At 50.0% G+C, this 10494-nt stretch overlaps 1 protein-coding gene across 3 annotated transcripts in view; it reads left to right on the top strand.

Moving 5' to 3' along the window:
* Positions 1–15: 15 nt before the first annotated feature.
* Positions 16–10494, top strand: part of Tmem131l (transmembrane 131 like) — a 127794-nt gene continuing 117315 nt past the window's right edge. For all 3 annotated transcript variants that reach the window (XM_055596591.1, XM_055596590.1, XM_055596589.1), the window contains exons 1-3: positions 16–163; positions 740–810; positions 7788–7831. In XM_055596591.1, the coding sequence (XP_055452566.1) occupies positions 40–163; positions 740–810; positions 7788–7831 (239 nt within the window). In that variant the 5' untranslated portion in view covers positions 16–39. The remainder of the gene's footprint in view (positions 164–739; positions 811–7787; positions 7832–10494) is intronic.

Here is a 10494-nt window from a genome sequence, read left to right as displayed (position 1 = left end):
CGGGAGAGCGAGAGCGCTGCGAGCGCGGCGAGCACCAGCATGGCGGGGCTCCGGCGCCCGCAGTCCGGCGCCTACCGCCGCACGGCCGCGGCCGTGAACCTCCTGCTGGGCGTCTTCCAGGTCCTGCTGTCCTGCTGCCGTCCGGGAGGGGCTCAGGGACAAGGTCAGCCCGTCGTCGGGGCTGGCTGTCCCCGCCGCCCCGCCCCCCCTTTCTTTTAGGGAACTGTTGAAATCCGCGGAGGCTCGCGGAGGACGGGAGCCCGGGCGGCGGGGGAAGGACGGGCTGCTGCAGCCCCGCGACCGCAGCGTCCCCTCGGCCGCCCTAGGCCGGGCCGGGAGCGGGCGGCGTGGGGCTCGGGGACCGCTAGGCGCGCGCGCCCCGGAGCCTTTGTGCGCGGGCCCCTGCGCCCCGGGCGCATCCCCCGCTTTGTGTGGCGCGCGGGTGCCTCGCCGCGCCCGGCTTCCTGCAGCTTTGTTCCCCCGGCCCGGTGGCGCGGCGGTCTGGTTCCCTGGCCCGGACCGAGCCCTCCACGCCCTCCTCCCCGCGACCGGCCCCGGGGCCGCCGGCTGGCCATTGTATTCGCATCCTCGGCTCACCCCTCGGGCGGCCTCCCCTGCGAGACGAGGAGACGGAGACTTGTTTGGGGGCAGGCGGGTGGCACGGGGCACGGGCGAGGAAACAGGAAGCGTTTCTTTTCCGTGCATTACCAACGCGGTGTGTTTTTTGGTGTCCGTGCAGCGATTGAGCCCTTGCCGAACGTGGTGGAGCTGTGGCAGGCAGAAGAAGGGGAACTCCTGCTGCCCACTCAGGTGAGGACGACCGGGTGACGGCGGGTGCGGGCGTGCGAGGGAGGAGAGGCCTGGAGCTTGCCGGCCCTCCCCCAGTGGCACGGGAGCGCTCCGGTCACTTTGCAAGGCAAATAAACGGTCTGAACACCTGGCAACGGCGGCCCGGCGGCCCTTCGGCCTCCTCCCGCGCCATGTGACAGGCTGTGAGTTAGGCCGGCCCCAAGTTCAGATGGTGGGTGCCTGGGCCACCTCTCAGGATTGAGTGTAGCACATCCTTGCGCCTGGCCAGTGGCGGGTGCCTTGGCTTGCTAGTGGTTCCTCCAGGGCGGGCGGAGGCCGTGGTTCGGCGTCTCCACTGCTGTCTCCAAGCCATCGGGTGTGGTGTGAATGGCAAGTGGCTGGAGGGTTGAACACAATGGGAATATTGATTTCATAAATGTTGGTGAGCGGCACATGCCATTAGCCTAAGTGGCCAAGGGATGAAGAAGTGACTTTAAAGGAGTGTAATCTTGGATTTTCTCCAAGTGTCTTTAATTCCTGATAGTATACACCCATTTAAGAACCCGAATTTCTGGTTTTTTCACCCCCCCCCCCACAGTGATATAATGATTACATGTGGAAAAATAATTGCTAACGTTTTATTGGGAATCTGTAGCATGGAGGGCTTCAGGCTGCAGCGGATACGGCACTGCAGAGCTTTTGTCTTCAATTGAATGTTTCCATTATGCAAGGAACTCTCAGTGACTTGCAGAGGGACCATTTAAACATAATTTTGACGACTGTTTCTCACCAGCAATGCAGTAGAAACCCAAAATGCATTTGTGTGTGTGTGTGTGTGTGTGTGTGTGTGTGTGTGTTGAATGGTAAGAGAACATCATCAGCTTGCCTGTGGTAAATTTCAGAGTGTTTATTACTTCCCATGCTGTGGTAGCATTACCACCAAGATGCTGAGCTCCCAACTTCCCTGCAGTCTCCAGGGATATGGGTCCCCTCTTAAGAGCTGGCCTGCAGATATTTGGAGTGTTCATTTTGACCAGGGTAATGATAAACAGCTTACAGGCAGAGGTGGTTACTTTCTTAGAAGACAGTCTCCCAGCTCTTTCCTGAAGGCTGAAGGAGAGCAGCAACTCGTCTTTCTGTGCCCTAAAAGTACATTCCCAAATGGATTTTTAACCTTTGATTCTAAATAATACATCTGTTTAGAAAAGAGAGGAAATAAAAGCCAAACACACCAACAAAAATCCCAAAGTCAAAATCATTCATAACTGAGAACTAACACTTAACATTTGGTGTGTTTACTTTAAATAGTCATAGTTGTGAATATCAGTTGCTTAACAGTCGCACGAGTGACCTTTGACCCAGAGAATTCTGTGCCCTGTGCCTGTCGTGTGCCAAATGTCATTCCTGCTCTCTCTCCCTGGATGCCACCGACACTTGGAAGACCACCGTCTCCTCGTCCCTCTCCCCACTCCGGGTGTTTGTCTTGCAGTGCTGCCTCAGATTCCACTGCTTAGGCCATCGCCTCCTGTTTCATTCCCGAGTTAGCTGCAGCTACAGGAATGTATGCCTTCCATTGGACCATCAGTTTTACCAAATATAGCATCTCCAAGTATGGAGGGAAACAAAACTTTCAGGTCAAGATGCGCTGGTGTGCTTTTGCATTTGGGTTCAACTGAAGCATCATGTCTTAACAGGGTAGTGATGGAAACCAACCCAGACAGGAAAATGTTTCTGCCAGTGTGAAAGATATATTGTTTGTGCTCGGGAACGGAAATGTCAGGGCCTGTGGTGACATTAATTACTTCATTTATAGGCTCAAAAGTTATTTTATAAAGTCTCCAGTTTCTGGCTTGATTTCACTGACATGCATGGTGTGGTTTGTTCTGATAAAAATAGGATTGGGACTGTGTCATGCTGGAAAACTCACCATAGACATCGGTAGCTCAGGCATTTTAACCAATGCTGTGCTGAAAGTGAAACTGGTGGCCACAGACATTTTCTGCGCGTATCGACTCTATATGTGTTTCCTTTAGACATGGTACCGTGTGCATGTGCTGCCTGGGCAGGGAGGAGGCATGTGTGTATCTTAGATACAGTGTTCTAAAGAAGGTCATTTGGAAGGAGTTCTTTTCAAGGAACTTAGAATTATTTTCCAAAGGTTTTTCTTGTGTATGTCATAAGAGTCTGTGGAGAATATTTGTAGTGTCATGTAAACTTTATATCTTCCATGCAGGAAGACTAAAAAATGTCTTTGGAACCTAAAAGTTGTCAGTGAGAAGTGAAATTGGAACATCAAGATGTTGAGTTCGATGAACAATAGATTTACCCAATATCGATTATTTATACAGTTACTTATTTGGAAGGTTTTTGTTTTTTTTTAAACTTATGAGACTCTAAGTGATTAAGAACCTGTTATGTCATCATTCATTTAAAAAAAAAAAAAAAAAGGCAGCCTGTGGTGGTGCAAACCTTTAGTCCCAGTATCTGGGAGACAGAAGCAGATGGAGCTTTATGAGTTTGAGGCTTAGTCTACAAACTGAGTTCAAGGACAGCTGGGGCTGGCTACACAGAGAAACCCTGTCTCAAAAAACAAAACAAAACAAATGAAAACAACAACAAAAAAAACAAATACAAAACAAAAACCAACCAAACAAGAAACTCAGTTGTTACTGGGCCGCTTTTGTGTGGAAGTGTGAGTCCTGATGAGTCCCAGTGAGTATGCAGATTCTCCCCTTTTCTTTGTTGCTAGGGATTGAACCCAGGACCTTACATGTGCTAAACACGTGTTCTTGTCCCTGGGCTGTATGGGGGCCGAGCCTCCCTCTTTTTTTGTTCCCAGTTTTCTATGTCTGCAAAATCGGGTATTTTTCCTACTAATTTCAGAGGCGCTCCAGGGTGCTTGCCTTGGTGGTTTCTTAGCCAGTGCATAAGCTGACATGGAAAACAATCGCTTTCCCCTGCTGAAGGGGCTGGCCCCAGCAGATAACTCAGTGTGATGGGCTTTGTGGTGAGCTGATATTCATGTTATTCCTGCGTGTGTGTGTGTGTGTGTGTGTGTGTTCGTGTTCTGAGGATGGCTCCAGAGCCTTGTGTATGTTAAGCAAGTGGTATCAATGACTTGCATCCCCCAGCCCTATTTGTATATTTTGTTATGTGGTCTCCTGTTAGGGAATTATTGTGTATAGTAACAAAAAAAAAAATTATCAGTCATAATGAGAGGAAAGAAAAAGCCATTTGGTTTTATTGTTAGAGTTACAGAACAGCCCTCCACCCCATTTTCTCACTCTCCAGCGCACTGAATCCAAAGTGGTGATGGCCCAGACACCGCACAGGCCTTTTCATTAGCCGTCTAGCCGTAGCTGCATCTGTGCAAGGTGACAAGCGTGTGCACCTTACCGATCCATGTAGTGTAGGGCGATACTCCCTTGACCTGCTCTGGCCTTTGGGCCTCCGCCATCTGACCTGGCCTCTCTATCCTGTTCCTCTCCTGGGACCCCTGAGCACGGAGCCTGGGATGTTGTCTGTGGTTGGGTCCTTCGTGAGTCTTGGATTGCTGTCCGGTGGCCGTCGTCTCCTCCTTTCTGAACTTAGTGTGGTGCTTTGATAACTATGTATGTGTGCCTGGGCTGCTGAGGGGTGAGGGATCTGCGTGGCCGCACTCTTCCCTGTGCAGTGGGCACAGTCACCTGTGATGCCTTTGGAGGAGAGGCAGTTGTCATATCTGGTCCCACGTTTTTGTTGCTGAAGTTGCTCAGTCCTGAAGATGGGAGGTGAAAGGGCTACTCTTCACTGTCCTGTCACCATGAGAAGCACTTTTGGAGCTCCTCTCAGCAGGTGCCCAGGATTGGCACAGCGCAGATGGACGTCCCCAACTGAGGGATAGCAAACAAAACTTTGTCTTTAAAAATACCATTTCTTGTTGCTTCCCCGCCTCTCAGTTCTGCGGGACGGATGACAGACTGGGCAGAAAGTGAAACCAGAAGCTGTAGCGTGAGCAGCTGTTTGTCTAACCCAGGTACAGCCTATGTAATAGCCTGCTGCTCTGGTCAGTGAATCATTAACTAGTGTTTGGAAAACTTTTTGTCACAGAAGTTTATATTTGGCTTTGTCAACACTGAAAAGTACTGACCTGGGCTGAGAACTGTGAGCGTCAGCGCCCTGTGGTATTCCCTCACAAGCGCACCCCCAGAGTGTGGAGTGTTTTGCCTGGTTGTGGAGCTGGAGATGGGGCGCAGTGCAGCTGAATAAGTCACCAGCTGCAACAGGGAAGCAGCAGGGGGGATTTGAACCCGGGACGTGGTTTGCTCCAGAGCCCGAGCTTTTGGCCATGATGCTGTGTTTCAGGGCCCCGTGACCGGCGCTGCGGTAACCGCGGTGACCGGTGCTGTGGTGGTGGTGGTGGTAAGGTAGGCACTACCTGTGTTGAAGGGGAGTAACGTGATGTTCTGCTTTGCTCTAGAGAAAGTTGCTTAGATGTTTCCAGAAGTCCCGAGAGCTGTTAGAACCTCAGAGACAGCTGGGTTGTTGTAAGCCAAGCACTGTGGCAGGTGCAGAGGGTGTTACGGTAAACCCAAGCACCTGCCGTGCGGCCCGTGCCATCAAGATGAAGGCATGTGGGTGATAAAGAAGACGCCACGGAAGCGCCGGGCGGCGCAGTGTGTTTCCAGGGCGTCACTGCAGTGTGCAGGCAGGGGGAGGCAGTGGTGACAGGGTTTGCTCTACTTGAAGCCGTCCGTGTGTGCTGCGTTGGAAAGGTACTCGAGCCACCGCTTGAAAGTAGCGTGGGATTGAAATAGCAGCCCATGGCCTGGGGCAGCGGAGCAGGTAGGAGTAACGAGGATGTGGCCTTGTTCTTTGGGAGGTTGGTTTTATTGAGCAGATGATGCCTGGGAAAGCCTTCAAGTGCTGAAACTAAGAATGGAGAGAAGAGGGCAATGTCTCCCAGAGGGGTCACTTAAGGCTGAAGGCCAGAAGGGGCCCGGCCCTGAGTAGTACTCGGTGGACAGTGTAGTTCAGTTTCTACTGTGACATTTTAAATTACAACCCGAGCCTGCTGGTCTGGAGGAGGGGATGGGTGTGTCAGGGCCAGCGCTGTGCTGCGGACCAGTCCTGAAAGTGCTTGGAGTCCAGCTCATGACCGCTGGGGAGCTATTGAAGCATTTTCGGTCTAACAGGGTCTCGCTGTTAGCCCAGACTGGTCTGGAAACTCTCCACCCTCTTGCCCTCAGCCTTTGGGTCATCCTCAGGCCCCTTGTGGGGTACTGAGCAGGGACTTGAAGTGGGTATACAGCGGGGGAAGGAGTGATGTGGAGGAAGGTTGGTGTTGTGCTGACGCTTGCAGGATGGAGTGGAGCAAGCCCTGCATGTTGTGGCAGTCCAGGCCCCAGGGTACTGATGGTGGCCCAGTGCACCGGATAGATGTGAGTTTCCTGCTGGAGGTGGAGACGGGGGTTAGAAGGGGGCGTACCTAGGGGGCAAGCGTTGTGACGGTGCCCTCAGCAGAAGGGCTGGGTTAAAAGGTAGCTCAGACGCTTCTCTGCAGGCACTACTATGTGCTCACTGCAGAGTGGAGCATGCGGCACTGTATGCCCTGGCGTTTGGGAGTAAGACCCAGTCGTAAGCCATGTGCCACGCTGCAGACTGGCTGCTAGGCTTGGTGCAGTGCAGAGCGAAGCTTGCCTCAGAGGCTTGAGACGTGGCCTTGGAGAGGGACGGGCATTGCTGGGATGTGTGTAGACTGAGGAAGGATGGCATAGAAGATGGCAGCCCCGGCCCTGTAGTTTCAGTGTGGGTTAACACGCTGATGTGCGTGCTTGGAAAGCTTTATTTACCTTTATTTATGTGTGTATATGGGCGCCTGATGCTCAGGAGGCCAGAAGTTACAGGTGGTTCAGAGCTGCCTGGTGTTCGTGCTAGGAACGAAACCCTGGATCCATCTCTCCAGGCCCTAACATGTTGAAGGTGTCGTTCAGGGGACCTTGGGCTAAGAAGAGGAGGCAGGAGTGGGGCTATAGGGCCAGCTGCACTAGGAGTAGGAGACCCACAAAGGAGAAGCTAGTGGGTCAGGATGCTGGAAGCTCAGGGAAGGCTACCCTACTGAGGGAGCCTGGGCTGGGCACTGTGGCTGCTTAGCTGGACGTGGCACTGTTCTGTGTCCACGCTATGGATGTTTCAGTTGCCTTTTCCTCCTGACATACACGGGAGAGCTTTTGAGGATGGTGTTTACTCAATTTACAAAATTAGCAGCGTTTTATTGATGTCGAAGTATATACCGCATGTTCATTGATAGAATTCTGAGGTAAGCTATGTCTCTTCTTTTAAAATTAAATTACTATAATATTTATTTATTTTGGAGACAGGGTCTCCCTCTGCAGTCTTGCTGACCTCAGATTCACTATATGTACTATGCTGGCCTTAAAAACCCTGTTTTTAGTGGGGTGTGGTGGCATAGGTCTAATCCCAGCACTCGGGAGGCAGAGGCAGGCAGAGCTCTGTGAGTCTGAGGCCAGTCTGGTCTACACAGTCCAGGACAGCCAAGGCTACACAGAGAAACCCTGTCTTGAAAAAACTAAAAACTAAACCAACCAAACAACAACAACAAAAAACAATAACAGAAACCCCTTTGTTTTTAAACCAGTAGTTTATTCACTAAATGTGAATGTAAGAGAGTACTAACAAATACTCTCTTTATTAAAGTTTATGGCTTTATATTGCCATTATAACATTTTTAAAAAGGGTTTTATTTTTGCGTCTGTGTGTCTGCATGTGAATACGTACATGTATGTGTATGTAGCCCTCAGAGGCCAGGAGAGGCCTTTGATTCCCAGGAGGTGGAATTGCCTGATGTGGATGGCGGGAACCAAACTTGGGCCCTCTGGAAGAGTAGTGGGCCCTGCTAACCATGGAGCCTTCTCAACAGCCTCAGTGCAGCTCGCCACCCCACTGGTGGTGTTTGTGTTTCCTCCAAACAGTTGCTAATGGATGCTCTTTCACTACAGGGTGATTCTGAAGAGGATATGGAGGAGCCTTCTCAAGAACAGAGGTAAGGAAACTGGAGCAGGTCACTGCCTGCCAGGTGCCCCTGCCCTCACTGGGGCGGCTGAAAGTCCTCATCTGTCTCTGACCATGTGTTCAATATGATCTGTGATGTCGTTTCTCTGTATGTCAGTTGAACACTACCTTCTTCTTAATTAGAAATAGTTTTACCTTGTTATCCATTTGGAAACAGTCTCATGTAGTATGGGCAGCTGGCCTTGAACTTGGGATCCTCTGCACTCTGGGTGCTGGAGTCAGATGTGTGCACCATCACACTCAGCCTATGGCAGTTGCTTTCTGTCAGTTTTCTTTTTTCAAATCACATCGTTCATCATGTGCGTCAGACAGACAGGTATGCGCATGCATGTGCTGGAGACTAGAGGGCATCTAGAGTGGGTTCTTCCTACCAGGGTGGGGGCCGGGGGTTGAACTCAGGCTGTCGTGAGGGACAGGGGGGCCTTCACCTGCTGAATCATTCCACAAGCGCCCTGCTCCGCTTTCTATCAGGTTAAGCAAAGGTATCGGATGGCATATGTGTGTATACATCAGTCTGGGTGTGCGTAAGGTGCTTATAGTCTGTTTATTTGCTTATAAAGAGTGAATTCAGGCTTGCCTGCAGTGTGCTCCAGTTTGTTTTTTATTTCATTGAAAAAAATGCTTGTTACCTCCTAGCACTTGGGAGCCAGAGGGAAGCCAATCTCTGTGAGTTCAAGACCAATGAGGGCTACACAGAGAGAAGACAGTCCCAAACAAAGCAAAACAAGATGGGAAAAAATGGTTGCCCCTCCCCCACATCTTTAATGACTTTATCAAGTGGTAATTCACCCAAATGGCTTACCCATTTGAAGTGCTCCACTTTTACCGTGTTCCCAGTTGTACAAACGTCGCAGCTTTGGAAGTTCTCCGTCCCTCAGAAACGCCTTTCCGTCAGTGTCGGCCTCAGTAGCCTGTGGTGTCGCTTCATTTTGCTGCTGGCGGTTATTCCAGTGTTTTATTTTTGTCCTCGGTTGCTTTGCTTAACCTGGTTTCTGGCTATTTTTTCCTTTTGTTCATTTTGTTTGTTCGGCTTTTTGGGATTGAGATTTTCTGGATGTGCGGAGATCATATTATGACACAGAATGAAGGCTCCTGTAGGACAGCCTTCTGTGTCTGTTTCTAGAAATGCAGATTTTGGAGCCCTCAGAATCACCTCAGTGCAGTGCTGTGATGGATGAATTAATCCCCAAACCATGTGTGAACTGTCCATTAACTATCAGCTGCAGAATTGTCATCGTTCAGTGGATTTTTAAACTTCCCCAAACCAGTTTAAAATCTTGTGACTTTAAAAGTAAATGTTTGAATTGGGCCCAGTAGCATTTGCCTACAATCCTAGCACTTGGAGGCAGAAATGGGAGGATCAGGAGTTCAAGGTTATCCTTGGCTGCATTCTCAGTTTGAGGTCCTCGTGAACTACGTAGGACCACCAAAACCAAAAGCTGAAATTCAGATACACCGAGAAGTGCTTTAGACAAAGAGCTATAAGAAAAGTTACAGAGACACAGAGAGACAGCTTGCATGATTATCACCCAGGCTCTGCTGCTGTCACTGCACACATCTTCTAATACCCTGGTACATGCATGGCTGTGAGGCCAACACTGGTGTCTTACTGTGGACCAAGTTCTGGACTTTGTTTGGAGTGGTTTCCCAATGTCCTTTTCAGGGCTGAATCGTCAGTGGGGTTCAGCATCTTCATGGATGGTCTGAATGTCTTCTCTGGTTTAGCTGTTCCGTTATCCAACCACTTCATCAGTCTGAGTGCCTGGATAGTTAGAGCTTGTTTTAATCCAGTACGTTTCTTTTAGACAAAATTCCACAGCTCCTCACCTCTGCTTTTGAATGTGATTATGAGCTCCTTGGCTTTGGGTCCCAGGATCCCGTGTGAAGTTTCAGTTGCTGTGCCTTCTTGGGCATGATTGCTTCTCAGTTTATCAGTTTTCTAAGTTTTGGTGGTCTTTTGAGGGGGTCAGGTATTTTGTGTGGTGTTCTTGAATTTAGTTTGGTAATTTTTCTCATGGTTGTATCTGCTGGAGTGTCAGGGAGGAAGGCCACAAAGACCTTGCCATCCTGTCCCATCAGGGCAGGGTATTTGTGGCATCACTTTCTCTCTCATTCTGACTTGGATCACCGGGCCATGCTGTCAGGGCTCCCTGCTTGAAGTTCTTCTCACTCCCTCTTTTCATTCCATATTCTGTGAGGAAATTTACCACAGAATCATGCTACAGCCCAGCACTAGGTTTTCCTTCTGTTTTAATGCCATTTATCCTTAATCTTAATTATGAAGTTACCAGAATCGCTTTACACCCCCAAACAGCTTTTTTATAATCTTAAGGACTGCACCACAGTACCAATGACAGATGGACTTGGAGTCAAGTGAGCTGCCATTTTCAGTTCAGCAAAAGCATCCATTCCTGTCTAGGTATCCTAGAGCAGGTACTATTCTAACAACAAATAAACGACCATAAACCAGTCTGCTTTATGAGAAAACGTGATCGGTACCGCCATGTATCACTAGAGAGAATCTAGACAGTAAAATGTCTGTGCTACCCCGCCAAGGCTGCCTGAAGTGGGGCCTGACTAGGACAGTGCGGATTCTGGGACGTGGGGCCCGTAGAGCAACTTGTCTCTTACCTC

This window comes from Psammomys obesus, unplaced genomic scaffold, assembly GCF_907164565.1.
Source record: "Psammomys obesus unplaced genomic scaffold, mPsaObe1.curated_primary_1811, whole genome shotgun sequence".
In the NCBI taxonomy this organism is placed as follows: Eukaryota; Metazoa; Chordata; class Mammalia; order Rodentia; family Muridae; genus Psammomys; species Psammomys obesus.
The sequence above is the reverse complement of the archived record's forward strand: the minus strand, read 5'-3'. Positions and strand labels throughout refer to the sequence as shown.